General features: G+C 39.2%; 1 protein-coding gene across 1 annotated transcript in view; it reads right to left on the bottom strand.

Annotated features, from left to right (window-relative positions):
• The window catches only part of LRP1B (LDL receptor related protein 1B), a 1,293,242-nt gene that overhangs the window by 398,854 nt on the left and 875,425 nt on the right, over positions 1-18,963 (bottom strand). The window contains 3 exon segments of the mRNA XM_043525164.1: positions 4,581-4,712; positions 10,876-11,001; positions 14,191-14,331. Of these exon segments, the coding sequence (XP_043381099.1) occupies positions 4,581-4,712; positions 10,876-11,001; positions 14,191-14,331 (399 nt within the window).

Genomic DNA, 18,963 nt, shown 5'->3' on the forward strand with positions numbered 1-18,963 from the left:
TCATCTGTCTGTTTTCATCAGTGTCCTTGCAGGATACCTGCTCCACATCCACAGAATGCCTGACGCTGATGAGGAGGAGAAAGAAGAGGGACTAGGGAAGACAAGTTCAGCAAGACCCTGCAAGCCAGTGCTGCATCACACCGAGAACAAAGGGCCAACATGACAGCCTGGAGAAGGAAAGAGCAAACAGGAAAAATTGCCAGGAGTCCCAGCAGGAAAAGGAGACAGAAATGCCCCAGGACATAATAAATCTTCTCAGGAAAGAAACCCAAATGCTGCAGATCCTGGATGACCTATAGTTGTAAAAATCTCAGAGTCCTCTCAGTATTCCATGGTAGCAGCTCTCTGCACCCTCCACCATGACACATGTGCCCCGCACCATTCCACACCAGAGGACAACAAGAAAACCAGTTTCACATACCCTATCTGGTGAGAACCATGGTTGACATGTGTATAAGCAACAAGACACTATATTTGTAGACTCAAATGGACAGAAGCATTTGTTCGCTGCCTTTCCAGTGGTAACATTTTATTCCATTAATTTATTAAAAGTTTCTACTGCATTGGCTATGGCTTTTTGCATGCTGCTTTTGCCACTCAATAAGTATCTGGTTTTGGAGAATAAAATTTTCTTTATTAGTTCACAATTCATACTGCAGAATACATAGCAGTACTCAAATCTGACAGTATTTATAAATGTACAGCAAGCACTAAATAACTCACTGGTTCAGGAAAACACACTTATAAAAATACAGGCAGCACTACACAATTCCAGCAGCACCCAAACCTCCAGGCACAAAGAACAGTCCAGACCAGAACACCACTATGGATTTCCATTACAGAGCTCTTTTAAATGCTCCCTTAACCACATAGCATCACACTGAGTTCTTGTCTTGAACTGTTCAAAGTCAGCAAATAGCTGCTAAACCTCCACCCTCCACCCTGGCAGGAGTTCTTCTCTCTCTCTGCTTCACAGATATTATGCAGGACGCAACAGGCAGCTATAATCAGTGGGATATTTTTCTCACTGAGCTCTAATCTAGTGAGTAAACACTGCTAGCGTCCCTTCAATTTGCCAAAAAGCGCATTCAACAGTTATTCTGCACCTGCTGAATGGTAACTGAATCTTTCCTTTGTGCTGTCAAGGTGGCTGGTAAATGGCTTCATGATCCAGGGGAACAAGGGGTAGGCTGGGTGGCCCAGAATCACTACTGGCATTTCAGTATCACAGTGAATGATAATCTATGGGTCAAGAGAGAATGTCCCTGCTTGTAGCTTTCTGAACAGTCCTGTGTTCTTAAAGACGTGAACATCATGAACCTGCCCTGATCAGCCCACAGTGATACCAGAGAACCAACACTTGCATAAACATTGAAAAATAGCCCTTTCTGTTGGCAAGATGGGCTCATACCAAAATAGGGATGTGTGCCATTTATCATCCCACTACACTTTGGGAACCCCGTTGCTGCAAATCCATTCACTATGTCCTGCACGTTACCAAAAATCACAGTCCTGAATAGCAGGAGACAATTAACAACCCTACATGCATGCATGACAACAGCCCCAACTGTACATTTTCCAACTCCACATCTAGACCTGCTCACAATAGGGAAGATCCTCCCTGGCCTCTGGAACATCAGGAGACTACAAAGGGATGCCTTCTCCTATATATAAGCCTAAATTTGTCAATGATTGAAAATTTACTGCATCTTACACATTTTCTTTACATTGTTTAGTTATTTGGGGTTGGCTGCATTAACCACAAATTCATATTATCTGCTGTCAATTTTATTAAAAGCAATGATAATTCATGGAGAAATTTTACTTGCCAATGAATTTGTCAAGAAAAAATAACCCACTTCTTTTCCCACTAAAAATATCATATTCGCTTGATTTTCACTCTCGGATCTCAGCTGCCTATGAGAAATGCTATACATCTCCCTAGCTTTCAAAGATTTTTGTCCCATTGAGGCACTTGCAAACAAGTTTTATTCTGAGAGAAACTACCAGTGCCTCAGTGCCATGTAGTACATTCTATTTAATCTCCTTTATGGGCTACAAGAGATTAGACTGGAAAATAAAAAATGTGGTGGTACTCTCTGTAGCTTTGCCAAGCACAGAGCATCTCAGTGTTTCAGGACTGCCCTTGGCTCAGACGTGCTGGGTCTCTTGCTTGGTCTCTTCTTTTCCTGGGCAGCTTTGAAACTGCTCCTCCTGAACACCTGAAGAGAGGTTACTTACTTTAGAATAATTGGAGCTCTTTGAGACACCTTTGTCCAGACAGATCCCTCTGTACATATTTAAGTTTCATTCATGGGAGCCTGGAATCTTTCATACAGCAGAGTCCATTGGGGCTGTGCATGTACCCTGCATACTCTTGCATCACCAACAGTGAGGGTATAAAATGCAGAAAGGCCTCACTGTCATTCAGCTCCTTCACCAATATAGAAATTTGGGTGAGGATTCCATATCAGTGGGGAAGGAGAGTGGGTCTGGGGATCTAAATTTTCAGTAGGAATTTCAGATGTCTGAAAGTTCCTCTCTCCCGATGAAATATTGAATAAGGCAGTGCAGCCATAAAAGTTTCAATTTCACCCATCCTATAAACTGAGGTAATGGCAACTAAAAACACTAGTTTTAATAGAAAGGTGATATTGAAAACATGACGACATGGGCTCAACGGGAGGGTCCATCAAACATGTAAGTACCATGTTTAAGTTTCAGGTAGGGAAAGGCTCCTTAATTATCAGAAACACACAAATTAGGCCCTTTAAAAACCAAGAAATGGTAGGGTAAGAAAAGAAATTCAATGACCATCAACAGGTAGGTGATACACCAGTATAGCTGCCAGATGTACTCTAATAGTGCTAACTGAAAGCCTCACATGTTTGAATGATAATGAGCAGTGGTGTGCACAGGAAGGTGGCAAGCAGGGGCAAAGGCCCCCTAAATATTCATCTAAAAATATGTATTTCTGCTCCAGACCTGGACCAAGGCCTGGCCACTGCTCCAGCCCAGGCCACTGACCACCGTTTGCTGCAGAAATCAGGAGCTCTTTGTTGGTATTAATTAGAAGAAGAAGGGGGACTCTGTAAAGGAAACAAATGAAATCTGTTTTGCTTTCTCTTCTGTACTGTTGTATAGAGACCCAGAGGTTGAAATGTCACTATACAGTCTTTCCGAGAGTAAAGGGTTCTTTTTCTCTCGTGATAGACTGAGGTGTTCCAGGCAACTTAGACTTCTTGTGTGCTGCTGTTATAAACAATGTCAGAGGTACATGGTATGAAAAAAGCACCCCAACCTCTTAGGGGGAACATGATACCTGTGATCTGCCCTCCTAGATGTGGCTAATAAAGATGCAGGAATCTACCACAGGACCCTACAAGGTTCAAGAATAGCTTTATTAATTGGCATGGCTAAACAACTTTGGGAAGTCAGGTGTAAAATGTAAAACAATTTGTGTGATCTCTCCTGAACTATCTCCAGGGGGATTCTGCCATCCTTTGGAAGAGATCCTGGAAGGCCCTGAAGTTATCTATAGTAGACAGATTTGATGGACTCCTCATCAGGTGAGGATGAGGCTATGTAGAAGAATAAATTGATTCTCATATTCCTCTACCAGGTCTTCCTGGCACTCCTATAATACATCCCTCACACCAGCACCAGCAACCTTCTACAGCACCCAGGAGCCTGCTATACTGGCTCTCTGAATGCTAAAGACTCCCCAAAGTATGTAGAATACCCAGATAAGAGAATTTGACCAGTCTCTACAGTCTCCACTCAGTGGCACAAAGAAGCAGAGTGGGGAAGAAAATCTGTCCCTATGCACTGTGTGTGCATCATAACTGTCTGTAAAACATGAAATATCAGATCACATGTGTAAACCACAGTAATACTTGAATTCACCCCTAAATTCAGTCTGATACCCTTCTAAGAAATGTTGTTGGTTTCCCCCCTTCCACACTAAACGTGTATTAATTACTTGTATTTATTAATTATATATAAAGTCACATGTTCATAGAATCATAGAATACTGGGACTGGAATGCACCTTGAGAGGTCACCTAGTCCAATCCCGTGGACTCAAGGCAGGACTAAGTATTATCTAGACCATCCCTGACAGGTGCTTGTCCAACCTGCTCTTAAAAATCCCCAATGATGGAGATTCCACAACCTCCCTAGGCAATTTATTCCAGTGCTTAGCTACCCTGGCAGTTAGGAAGTGTTTCCTAATGTTCAACCTAAAATGCTCTTGCTGCAATTAAAGCCCATTGCTTCTTGTCCTAGCCTCAGAAGTTAAGGAGAACAATTTTTCTCCCTCCTCCTTGTAAAATGTTCAAAAATAAGAGTGGGATACAGTTTATTACTTACTTCCACTATCAATTACAGTTTAAAAATGACATTTTAATATTTTTCACTGAGTACTCTGGTCAGTTATGTATTTAAAGATCGGTTTTTAGGGAGGGGTCAAGCACTGGTAGCTCCCATTGGCTTAAAATGCAGTTGTAGTTACTTAGCAGTTTTAAAAAAAATAGTCTTTTAATTTAAATATAAAATACATCTACATAATATTTTATTTACCTCCATAGAAATCTATACCCACAGCAAACGAAGTTCCAGTTATGGGCATTAAAGCATCCGTTTTGTCATTTGGATCAAGAGGAATTCCTCTAATTCCTTCATGAACAGAATACATGAGAAATGACTCAATACCTAAGGGAAAATTAAATAGTTAATAAGAGCAAAATACAGTAACCATAGGTTAACATTCAAAAGGAACAAATTTTAATGAATTAATATTTTGTAGTGCAACATACTGGGCAGCTATTTAAAGAAATTATTAAAGAAAATCTGGAAATATTAATTCAGGTTGTTGCTCTTTAACCACTAGAAATATTGGACTGTGCTGTTTTTGATATTTCTGAATAAAATAGTTTAAAAAGAACTCTTCTCCAATTCAAGCTTCATCTTGTACTTTCAAAAAAACTGATATTTTGCATGCAACCCCTCCCCCCGCAGCATTAACACACAATTAAGGTTAAAAAGTCATGGCTAATTCAAGAGTGTTGTCACTTCATATTAACACTTGTAGGTTATGCTTCCCACCACCAAGCTTCAAGAACCTTCTGGAAAGAGATACTCTTAAGACACTATACATTTGGAGCCAGTTATAAAAAGGGCCTTCTGACCCCAACCAGCTCATTTTTTTTCTGCTAAGCCCAAGAGTCCTAGAACAAAAAGTTCTAAGAAAGGAAGAAAGTGCAGTCAGTGTGAATATACACAGACAACACTCCTGAAGAACCACAGATATTATGTCTGCATAGTCCCACTTGTAGGGGATTTGCTAGCAGTCCAACCCTGGGAACATCAGTTGAGGAGTTCCAATTAAATAGGAATTATAGAACCACCATCCCAAAGTGAAGAACTGATCTAGATGCCAAGTGGAAAGGGTACTGATGAGTAAATGTGTGTACAGAATTTAAGTGGGAGTTTTCTATGCAGATTTCTAAGAGGGAAACATTGACAAATCTGCTATCAATGCAACCTTCCCTTGTATATTGAGCTCTAAAGCTCTGAGGAACTAACACCTAGCTATGGTATACCATGCCTCAGTCCACAAGCCAATCCATTAAGGCACAATGTGTAAATAGATTTCCCAATTCCCATAGGCTACAAAAAGTTTCTTACTTCCTAAAAGTCTTAGTCCTATACAAATACAAATGTCAAACTCTCTCAACATCCATGACATAGTGTTTCCAACTCTCATTTTATTGTGAATCTCATCCAACCCTGCAGAGCACACACTGTAGCTGGATTTTATTTTCCAATTTCTCTTTGGAACGTAATTATTTTTAATACAGAGAAGTTACCTACCAATAACTGTTGTCCTTCAAGAGTGTCACCTCTGCATAATCCCTCTTGTGGGCATAGCCCCCCCCCCCGCTTCAAGCTGCAGAAATGTTCTATCTAGCAGCGTCCACATTGGGACCAACTGTCCCCTCCCCCATGGAGGATTCTGATGGTATACAAAGGGAGAGGCCCCAACCACCCTTCAGTTCCTTCCCTAACATTGGAAATCTTTCACTGAGACTCCAAAAAAATGGGGGAGATGAGTGGGGAAGTGTAAATATGAAGGGGCAACATTCACCCATAACTGTTGTTCTTCTTCTTTGAGTGGTCTTTGCATATTCTCACTTCTGGGAGATTGCCAAGCAAACAATGCTTTAGGAAGGTGGGCTGAGGAATTCTAGGTGAACAAACACTGGATTAGCTCTGGATGACAGTCCAAAAGAGTACTGGAAATTACCATAATTTCAGTCTCCATATTAGACCTCAATGAAAGACTTCTGGTTTTGATTTTTGGGGTCCTTTTGCATATATGTACCTACAGAGCTTCAAGCAACAGCTCTGTAAATTCTACACAAAAAGACAGAAGGCCTACAATGTCTTCAGATTAGTTGAATATTTTTGATATATCCAAGTGAATGAATACCTGATATTTAAGCCCTACTTACTTAAATTATCCCTTCTAACTACTGATCAATCTTATACTTCTACAATCCTACAACTTAACTCTATTTAACATTCAATGATTATATATGACATAACACGTTAATCATAACCACACAATAAATGAACAATAAAGTAAACTCATTAGCTACAAAAGCAACTCGTTACAGCATGTATGGTACCAAACTCTTTATGCATCTAATGCAGGGAATAAAGCCGGGGGTGGGGGGGCAGACTGTTAAACAGCACACTTGTCTGTGGAAAAGGGAAGTAAGAATGTTTGGGAGGAAAATTTGTACATTGCAAGGCTAGGACATTGGGTACCACATAAAATTAATAATTCAACTGTGCAAATTATAACTGTTATTCCTAGATGGACAGGGAGTCCTAGAGAATTAGTGTATGGTAACAGTATGGGTATTATTGAGAATGGAACATATAGACAACATTATCCTAGCATTAAGTTGGCAAAAAATGATTGAGATAAACACTGCATTTTGTCAAAGAACATGGCATAGATGATTCTGTGAATGCATGGGACCAACTAATCACAAAGGAGAAGTGAAAGAGATGGAAAGGCTTGGTGATATCTTGTGTGCATTGGGATACCATCACTTTTCAGTTGGGACAATGACACGCCAGAGCAACCTAGATAGGTTTTGTTTAAACCTCACCTTTTTGACTCAGATTGGGACTCATGCTTTATGGCTAAGTGAATGAATTGAGAAGAATGTAATAGAGGAAGTGATGGACAACACTGAATGGGACTCAGTGACTAATCTCTTTGTACCTATACTGCCCATGTCCATTAACATAACCGATTTAGTAAAGAGAAACATGAAGCAATTGGTGCCCATTACCCACCAGATAGCTGAGCAACAACAAATTGGGGACAACACTGTACAGGCTGTGGAAACACTCCAGTGGGCCACACCAAAGGAGGTGAGCTTGCACCTCCTGGTACATACTTTAAGTTTAGTCTTAATGGGAGTTCAAATAATAATGCTTGGTGTGGTCATAGGAATGTGTTGCTGGATAATAAAATTGAAAAAGCAAGCACAAAAGGAGAGAAATATGATGCAAATGGAACAAATGTTAACATAAGAGAAAATAAAAAGGAGTGCAATACAGGGCTGACTTAGCTGATACGAGCAGGCCCAAGTTAAGACAAGACATGCCTGAACAAGTAATTGCTGAACAAACCCAAACAAGTAGTTATTGAAACAACTAACTATTGTGGGTATGTTTATAGTAAACAAAGTAGGCAAAACACCTGAACTAATAAGATTGCCTTATGCAATCTGCAAAGCGATTGGTCTTTACATACAAAAAGTATAGATGTTTGTAGTTAGTAAACATGTCTATAAACTGTGCAGCGTGTGACATGAACTGGAATTCTGGTATCTTGTATCTTAACTTCCTGCATCTAGGTCTGGCCAGCATAGACGAAGAGCTGTTACATGCGGTGACCAAGTGCAATAAAGTAACCTGAATGATGAGCTGAAGTTTAACAGAGTTTTTTGTATTCCAGAGAACTGGCTTAAGTGTTCTCCCAGAACTGGACAAGGTGTTCTAGATAATTCAAGTGGAAAAGATCTCGGAGGGAATCTGAACACCAGGTAAGATCAGGGAGATGGATGTTGCTGAAGCCAAGCACAGAGCCACTTGAGACTAACAGATGTCCAAAGTCAATGCTGAACTTACACATTGCCAGACTTAGTTGAAGACCTCCCACCATCAGCAACAGTGAATGGGGTTACTCTCCCTTTCCTACAGGTTGTTCAGGTGTTGTATGTGCCCGTTGGGTACTATATAGTCTTCAAACTGAAGAAACCTGTACCAACTAACTGTTTACCTAACTAGCTATAAAGAAAATACCCCACAAAGGCAGAATCCAAGAAAGAAGCTGATGAGAAAGGCACTGAGGACATTGCGTAATATTCGAACTTGCTGCACCTTCAGCAGTTAAAACGAAACAGAAGTACAGTTTGGGCCCCTCCCCTTTTATACACTCAGAATGCTTCACAGACAGGAGGGCAGAAAGAGTATAAGAGCCCCATGGACGCTGCTTCCTAGAAAAATGAATAATTTTAAATGATATAGCTGGATATCAGTGACATGGTATCCCACAAGTGGAAATATGCAGCAGACACTTGAAAAAGAACACTCATTACCCATTTAATCCTTTCATCAACCAACTCTTTGGGTCTCCATGCTTTCTGTGACTGTCTCATCACACTGAGAATTACTAGATTTAAGATGATAATATTGATCATAATTAATTCTATTTCTATTGTAGTGGCATTCACGGGTCCCAGACAGGATTTGGATCCCATTGTACTAAGTACTATACAAACTCATAGCAGGAAAACAACCATCAGTTTCATATATGTTGTGAATTATATATATTCATTCTTATTACATTGGAAAGCAGAAAGTAGGTAAAGCTTTGACCATTGCCAAAAAAACATGGGAGTAATCATGTAATACTGAAAAGACATTGTTACAGTTTAAAAATAAATATGGTGCTTGCAAGACTCTAAAAGAAAAGACTGCTGTACAGATTTCCTTGTGTAATGCTCAGATGTTAAATTCAAGATGTGGATAGGAAATTCACATACCACAGCATCACCTGACATTTCTATTGTGTTTTGGGTTAGTATAAGCAAATTGTAGCAAATGAATCCATTGAGATTTTTCATTCTGACATTTCTTTTTTGGTATGCAAACTCTGTAAAGTACTACTACCCTCCTAAAGAGTCGTAAGATCATATTTATTTTTCTAGTTCTGTGTTCTTTGAACATCTGGAGACTGAAGTTATTCTGAATACATGTCTTTTCATAGATATGAATTGCTTGAAATTAAAGGCAGATTTAGTCTTGCAAAATAACTGTTGAGATGATTTAGGAAATATTTAATTTGGTTACAAATGAAGAAAATACGTTTTTTAATAGATCAATCCCCTCGTTCATTCATTCTTATAGCTCAAGTCTTAACTAGCAGAAAGGGAACATCTAGTGACAACTATTTCAGGGAAACCACTGCCATGGATTCAAAAGTTACAATTGCCTGTAAAAGCAAATTAAAATTACATTTAAAAAGAAAACAAAAAAAACCCCACCATATTAAAATAATTTTATTTAGGTTGAAAAGCCAAGCATTCAAAAGTTAGGAAATGCCAGATTTAAGATTGCTTAAGTCTGCCATCTTGTGTGTCTATCCTGTGCATTGAATGAAACAGGGATCTTCTAGAAAAAATAGTATGTAATCATGTTGTTAAAGACTATCATAATGTATATACACAGTAGCAGCAATGTGAGTCTGTCCTTAGAATGTCCATGTTCAGTCATTTTGGTCTGCTGACAAAATCTTCCTGGGGAACACAAGCAAATAAGGGATTTTCAACAGTGTATATCTCAGCAAAACATGAATGGAATTTCCAGGGTCAAAGGAAAGGTAATTCTCTGGTCAGATGTCTTATCCTATGCTGAATTCCAAAGGTCTATTCCAAACAATGGAAATCTTAAAGTTTCTCAAAAAGGGTCGTAAGAATCTTTTATAATGGAAAGTGTTAGGCAGTGTAAATATAGGGGTCATTACCAACTTCCAACAAAATTATATTTTTTCCACTGGATGTAGAATTAGAAGTTGTGAGCCTGGAGGCCTCTTGAGGAACCAAAGTTCCACACTAAATGTTATACCTATTGAGAACCATAATGCTTTTCTTGCGTAAAACAAAAGTCCAAAAATTTCGGGGAACCTTCCCAAATATTCAATTTAAAAACTTTTCAACAAATTGGAAAAGGTCCTTTAACTTCTATAATCCATTCTGGAGGCAAAATCTTTACTGGAATTTAGGATAAAAGTAACTGCAGTAGCTCCTATCAGCAGCCATTTCTTATAAGTTTACCCTTCAGGTTCCAAGATGTTAAAGTTAGCCTCTTTATATCCTGTTGTAGTAGAGACCCCTAGTGAACAGTTTGTACACCCGCATGGTTTGTAAAAACAGATCTAGCAGATGTGAACCAATAAAGAGCTACAGAATGATGGTCCTGTCCTTCAAAATGTTCCTGCTCATCTGTGTATCTAAAAGAAGGGGACATATACAAGTTTCATAGCATTACTTTTTTTCCCCAAAATAAATCTGAAAAAGTTATGAGGAACAGAAATATGGAAATTAGAATCAAAGGTGCAATTAATCCTCAGCTAAAGTGGAACCTCCTTTCTTCTGCCATAATCTAGCCATGCTTTTCTTAGTAAAATTGTTCATTTAGGTTTTAAAAAAAAACAAATAAGGACTCTTCTTCTGTCTCAGTGTTGTCACAACATTTGTTTAGCAAAAGAAAGAACTGAAAAGCTCAATACCTTGACATGACATACGATTTTTTCGGAGGTTATAACCCACTGTACACATGCATGTTCTGGTAGTTTCTGATGTTGGTAAACAAAGCTGGGAACACCCGCCATTGTTTAGTTGACAGGAATTGCTACCTGCACCATGGAAAAAAGGGGGGAAATGGATGGTTACAACTCTGTGGAGCCTACTGAAGTTTAAGCTGTTCTGTTGCTTAGTATTAGTATTTTAATACCAATTGATTAACAATTCATAGCATATTATTCACCTGATTTATTTGAAATTGAAAACACACACATGCTGAAAACCATGAAAACCTCAGCATAAGATTATGTTTTATGTTTAGAATATTTTACAAATCTCTTTAAACTAAAATAGACCTGACTGAGCTTGTCTATTTTAAACTAAGAGAACATGATGAAACTGGAAACATGTCAAGTTCAAGCTTAGCACTCCATGAGTGAGTGCTAAAACCTCAGTACCATGTCACTAAATGAAAGGCATTTTTAAAATAAATTTACTGTTAAAAAAGCACTTATACATTTTCCTGTTTGTAGAACTGTGCACATAATTCCCCAAACACAACATTAAACTTGTACCTTTAAGATTTATCTATTTATCTAGCATATTAATTCTCATTATCTATGTGTAGCAACAGTGACAAGTATTACCTAGATAATCACAGACATATATTTCACAGAGATATCCCACAGATTATTCCAGGCTCACTTTACTAATTAAAACTGATTATTTGAATTTCAATAATTTATGAACTCTCCCAGTTCATTAAATATCTAATTATTATAGCACTTTTATTATGTTGGGCCATGTGATGCTATTCACAGCATGTTAGGCAATGATACAAAGTGTAAAAGATCCCTCTGAGGATTGTAAAGTACCATAAAAAAGTATACATCAAATATCTCCAAAGAAAATTTAATATAACAACATAGTTAATTTCTTCATCTCAACTCATATTATGGGGTTTGATTGAATATTCCGACTTCTTTTAACTTGTCAGCTTCATTTTGAACCCACTTAAACTCTGAGATAGATTTACCTAGTTGAGATGATGGATATGTTCTGATGGTCTGCCTGAGGAGGCTGAGTGATTAAATTTCAGCAGGCTGGATAATAATCAACATTTTTTAATTAAAAATATTTTTTATTTACAACAGAATTAAAAAAAAATATTAAATGCAGGGTTGCGTTTTAAAAAAATATTTAAAATTAAATTTGAAATTGACAACCTAAGTTAAGGCCCAAGCTTATCATAGTCAATTAAAAGAATTAAAATTAAATAATAATAATAATTAAGGCTAAGATTTTCTCATAGTTATTTTTAGTAAAAGTCATGGACAGGTCACGGGCAATAAATAAAAATTCACCAAAGCAGGTGACTTTTGCTGCTGCAGAAGTGGTGGCTGGGAGCTGTGGGGTTCCTGCTCTGCCTACGGCAGCTGGAAGGTGACCTCATTTCCCAAAGAGAAAATTTCCTAAAGTCAGGGCCTCACTGGCTGCCAGCTCCAGCGTCCCACAGCCCCAGGGGCTGAAGCAGAGATTCAGTGACTTCCATAACCTCCGTGGCATAAACAATAATAATAAAACTCCAAACAACATTAAGAATTATGTTTGTTGTCCAGTTTTAAAGAAACTCAAACCACCAATGATGGGTGGAAGTCACTTGCTAAGGATCTGAAACCAACCAGCTTTTGACAGCAGTAGCCTCTTTTGCAGGTACAGAGAGAATATTATCTTCATTCCAGTTTATTCAACTAGTTCAGTTCAATGATTAGTTCACTCAAAGTTTATAAACCAATTGAACGTTGAAAAAGAAGAAACACTTGTTTTTCCTCTTCCAATCTATGAAACTAGGTATGAGAGGATGAGATATACTAATTCTAAAGTCTTGAAGAACATAGTGAGCAGACACTATTCATTCAATTCACTAACCAGAGATAATATTTCCTTTTTTGAATAAATCACTTAGATTTAAATACAAAACATGTTTGGCTAAACTTTTTTTTTTCTTTTCTATCCAGTACAGTTAAACTAAATAATTGCTGAAATAAATGTATATAGATATTGTGTATCCTTCTGGTTGGCAAAAAATACCACCAATTTACTATAATGACTATATTTAGTTGCAGATCTACATGTTTTAGTAGTTACCAACCAAAGAAAATCAACCTGTCTTTAGGAACATAAAGACATGCTTAAAAGCTGAATGCAGTGTGTTTGTAGCTGTGTCATTCCCAGAATATTAGAGAGGCAGGTAGGTGAGGTAATACTTTTGATTGGACCAACTTCTGCTGGTGAGAGAGACAAGTTTTTGAGGTTACACAGAGCTCTCTGCCATGTACATTGGCCAAACCAGACAGTCTCTACACAAAAGAATAAATGGACACAAATCAGACAACAAGAATAGTAACATTCAAAAACCAGTAGGAGAGCACTTCAATCTCCCTGGACACTCAATAACAGAAATAAAAGCCTCTGCAGTGGCTCTTTCACATTCCCCAGAATCCTACTGGAAGCAATAGCCTCCTGATTTGCAGTTTACCTCTTCAGGTGTATGTAATAGAGAAAGGAAACTGAAACACAGACTCTCTCTCTCTCTCTCTCTCTCTCTCTCTCTCTCTCTCTCTCTCTCTCTCATACACACACACAGAGAGTTTATTTTATAAATAGTTTACTTTGTGGGATAGTATATATGTCTAAAAACAAGCTCACAGTTTGCAATGTCCTTGATTATAGTTTTTTTCATGATAATAATAGGGAAACATACAAATTCATTCTCCTACCAAACAAAAATAAAATTGCCTGATTTTTCTTGTCACTTACTCCCAATTTACATCAGTGCAATTTCAATGAAGTAAAATAAATTACATTGGCTTAAAACCATTGAGATGAATGAAAAACATCAATGATTTTTCAAATACTATTTCTTCTATTTATTTTTTTCATAATTTATTGAGAGACACACAGCATTAACAAGTGAATGAAAAAGAAAACATTCACATTTATGTCTTAGTTCTGATTACCAAATTTAAGCTTCACAGTACCATAGGAATTTCTATTTGCATTATGCATCATATTCAAATATTCTGAATACACATTAAAGAAAGATTTCTAAACTATTACCTAATATTTTGAAAGTTATTAACTACATTGTAATACACTATGGATAGAAGCTCTACTTTTAGTCAGTGTATCAGACAACGAATGGAACAAATATAAATCTCTATGCATTTTGGGAATAACATGGAAGATGAATACATTATGTACTCTAATGGTAGTTTAAAGATATTTAAAATACAATTTACCTTGCTGTGCTGCTTTATCATACACTTTCATATGTACAACCCCTGAAGTCTTGTTTCGCAGGACAATGGGGGTTCTTCCATCTCTTTTGTTGCATGTACCCAGCTGAGCTAAGTTGTGGTCTGCCCACCAGAGTTTTTTATCTGTAAAAATGTCAAGGTTTTTTTTTTTTTAAATAAAGATAATCATCTCATCAAACAATATACATTTGACACAAATAAATCCTTAGTTTCCAAATCATTCAGTTTTAATTAACTGTTGGTTCCTTAAAGTCTGAGGAAGTCCGTCATAATTTAAAAGTATAGAAATCACACTTTCACTCCTTTCCCTCCCTCCACAAATTAGGGTTCCAAGCATTTTGTAGTGAACATAATGCTTGAGAAGGATGCCTGAGTAAGAGCCATGGAAATTGAAGTCTTATATCTACAGAAAAAAGCACAGCAATATGACAGCATAAATGTTATCAGAATATCCTCAAATCCTTTTTGACTTGACCATATTTAGAGATGAGCAGGCAGTCTCCATACTTTCAGTTCTTGGCCTTAGTGTTCAAATTAATAAACAGCACATTGATATGTAAACACTATTATTATTTTTTTATGTAACCACTATCTGCAAGGAATGATTATAGAATCACAGAAATGTAGGGCTAAACGGGACGGCAAGAAGTCATCTAGTCCATTCCCCGCACTCTGAGGCACAATTAAGTATACCTAGGTCATCCCTGACAGGTGGTTTGGCTAACCTGTTCTTAAAAATCTCCAGTTATGCAGAGACCATCAACCAATTTCACACAGATTACAAAAGGAGCAAACTAACAACTTTTGTCGAAACCTATTAACAGATCCATTATTTTATAACAAAAATCTATAAAACTTGGTTTACAACTTAAATGAGATAAGTGTAGTATTTTACACAAATACACAGTTATAAATTAGCCTGTGGAAGTCTGTAAAGCTATACTGACAAAACCTGCTACCAGTCACTTTCTTCATCTTTATGATATTGATCACATATTATAGTTCATGCTTTTCTACTCTTTGTCTTCCTGATCTGTCTTTTAAAGTCTTTGATCTCATGGTTAGGTTGAAAGTTCTGTTTTTCTTACATTTAGATGTGTAACCTGTTTCTTAGTTCTCCTATCAAAATGCTACTAAATATTAAGGTTTATTCCTTCTTCCTCTTCTTCTATTTTCCTTATTTTGATATCTCATTTTTTTAGTTTAACTTTGACTACTGCTGAAGGGGTTTCTCCCTCATTAATAAAAAAAAAAAAGTTCTCAAATTATTAGGATGGTGACAGCCAACAAACCTCTGCCAATGAACTCCAAAAAGTTCTACCAGATTGCTAAGTAGTTATTTTTTCCTCTCTCTCTCTCATAAAACTCTGATTTAGCCCTGGTCTACACTAGGACTTTAGGTCGAATTTAGCAGCGTTAAATTGATGTAAACCTGCACCCGTCCACACGATGAAGCCCTTTATTTCGACTTAAAGGGCTCTTAAAATCGATTTCCTTACTCCACCCCTGACAGGTGGATTAGTGCTTATATCGGCCTTGCCGGGTCGAATTTGGGGTACTGTGGACACAATTTGACGGTATTGGCCTCCGGGAGCTATCCCAGAGTGCTCCATTGTGAAAGCTCTGGACAGCACTCTCAACTCAGATGCACGATTGTTTGCCGTTGCTCTGACGCAGGGAGGGGCGACTGATGACACGGCTTACAGGGTTGGCTTCAGGGAGCTAAAATCAACAAAGGGGGTGGCTTTACATCAAGGAGTATTTCAGGCAGGACTTCACGAAGGGTTCCAATAAGAAATGGTGCACCTAAGTTATTGTTCTTATTGGAACAAGGAGGTTAGTCTGGCCTCTGATTGACACATGGCTAGATTTACCTCACTGCACCTTCTCTGTGAGTGACTGCAGTGTGACCTAGAGGAATGAGTCCCCAAGACGGGGGAGGGGGAGGAAGCAAATGAGTACAAAACAAATCTGGTCTATTTCTTGTTTTGATACACTCCATCTATCTTTTACATCTTTGGCTGGCAGCAGACGGTGCAGAAGGACTGCATGCCATCCACATCTCAGGGATGCTCGGCAGAAGATGGTACAATATGACTGCTAGCCATCCTCATCTCTTGCCTGCCTGGCAGAAGACGGTACAATACGACTGCTAGCAATCCATATCGCCTGCCTGCTCACCATAAGATGGTTCAATAGGACTGACTGCAGGACTAAAGAGAATGACTTGATCAAGTCACTCCAAATTTAGTCCCTGCGCCCATGTCTCCCCAGGCGCTCCTGGCCGACGTGGCCAGGAGCACCTCGGACATGACGATGACGGCTACCAGTCCTATTGCACCGTCTGCTGCCACAAGGCAATGGGTTGCTGCTACTGTGTAGCAATGCAGTACCGCGTCTGCCAGCACCCAGGAGACATACAGTGACGGTTACCTGAGCGGGCTCCATGCTTGCCGTGGTATGGCGTCTGCACAGGTAACTCAGGAAAAAAGGCGCGAAACGATTGTCTGCCCTTGCTTTCACGGAGGGAGGGAGGGAACGGGGGCCTGACGATATGTACCCAGAACCACCCGCGACAATGTTTTAGCCCCATCAGGCATTGGGATCTCAACCCAGAATTCCAATGGGCAGCGGAGACTGCGGGAACTGTGGGATAGCTACCCACAGTGCAACACTCCGGAAGTCGACTCTAGCCTCGGTACTGTGGAAGCGCTCCGCCGAGTTAATTCACTTAATGCACTTAGAGCATTTTCTGTGGGGACACACACACTCGAATATATAAAACCGATTTCTAAAAAAACGACTTCTATAAATTCTACCTAATTTCGTAGTGTAGACATACCCTTAATGAGTTAATTTTTCTATACCGGTATTTCCGCTCATTTTTGGATAGCAGGTAATAGATTTAGGGGAGTTGCTCCTCTTAACCCACCTTACTACAATAATTTTAGGAGCAACTAGGAGATAAGTGATCAACTCTTGATGGCATTTATAAGAAACAAAGTTTTTAGGACAACTTAATGAAAATACTCAGGGCTTATCCAACAGCCAACACCATTATCTCTCTATGATGTCTCCAGACGTCTTCCCAAATGTCTTATTTTTGGGGGCATGTCTATTAAATATGCAGAAATCCTTCCATTTGATTACATTTTCTGCAGCATTTTCCCACCCGAATACCATACATTTGTTTAATTTTAAAAAGAGGATAAAGATGTTTAACATAGTTCTCTTTAATTGTGATTACTGAGGTTTAGGGACCATTGTTCCATATGTTCAGTTCTCAGTTTTTGTGACTATGCCTATATCAACTTTACACCTTTTCATTAATGTACTTATTTCCTCTAAAAGTTAGAGATTACATTTTACAGAACGGAACGTAAGTCTGTGTGTTTTATGGATGTAGTGAGTAGTTTTTTTTCCAAACTTTTCTTCTTGGTTTTGTTTAACTGTGGGACAGTGAATTGCATTAGATCACACTTTGTCACTCCTTTAGGGAGACCTTGTTTATTAGATTATTTCTCTTCTCATTGCTCTCTATGTCATAGGTGCTGACTCCGTGGGTGTTCCAGGGCTGGAGCACCCACGAAAAAAAATTAGTATGTGCTTAACACCCACTGTTAGCCATCTCCTCCCCTTGCCCCCCCGCAGTGCCTCCCAGGGTGCTTTTCTTAAGGGGACACTCAGAGGTGCCCGTTCCTGCTGGGCTGTTTGCCTGTGGCTGAACAGAAATGTTCCCTGCTGTTAGCCACGGGGACGGGGGTGTGGGGAGGGGCTAACTACGTGCTGGGGGGAGGCAAAATGCGACCTTGTAACGAAAGCACATGTGCTATGTATGTAATGTTAACAGAAAGGTTTACCGTGAAAGAGTGTACACATTGTTCTATAAAATGTCTTTTTAAATACCACTGTCCCTTTTTTTTCTCCACCAGTTGCATGTGTTTCAAGGATCACAGGATCTTCTCCTTCCCAGAGGCTAGCGAAGATTAGAAGGCGAAAAAAATGATCTTGTGATGAAATGTTCTCTGAGCTCATGCTGTCCTCCCACACTGACAGAGCACAGACGAATGCGTGGAGGCAGACAATGTCAGAGTGCAGGAAAGCACAAAATGACCGGGAGGAGAGGTGGCGGGCTGAAGAGAGTAACTGGCGGGCTGAAGAGAGGGCTGAAGCTGAAAGGTGGCGGCAGCATGATGAGAGGAGGCAGGATTCAAAGCTGAGGCTGCTGGAGGATCAAACTAATATGCTCCAGCGTATGGTTGAGCTGCAGGAAAGGCAGCAGGAGCACAGACCGCCGCTACAGCCCCTGTGTTACCAACCACCCTCCTCCCCAAGTTCCATAGCCTCCTCACCCAGACGCCCAAGAACGTGGTGGGGGGGCCTCCGGCCACCCAGCCACTCCACCACAGAGGATTGCCCAAGCAACAGAAGGCTGGCATTCAACAAGTTTTAAAGTTTGAAACTTTTAAAGTGCTTTGTGTCCTTGTCCTTCCCTCCTCCACTACCCCTCCTGGTGCTTCTCTCCTCCACCACCCCTCCTGGGCTACCTTGGTAGTTATCCCCCTATTTGTGTGATGAATTAATAAAGAATGCATGAATGTGAAGCAACAATGACTTTATTGCCTCTGCAAGTGGTGATCGAAGGGAGGAGGGGAGGGTGGTTAGCTTACAGGGAAGTAGAGTGAACCAAGGGGCAGAGGGTTTCATCAAGGAGAAACAAACAGAACTTTCACACCCTACCCTGGCCAGTCATGA

This window comes from Chelonia mydas, chromosome 11, assembly GCF_015237465.2.
Source record: "Chelonia mydas isolate rCheMyd1 chromosome 11, rCheMyd1.pri.v2, whole genome shotgun sequence".
Classification (NCBI taxonomy): Eukaryota; Metazoa; Chordata; order Testudines; family Cheloniidae; genus Chelonia; species Chelonia mydas.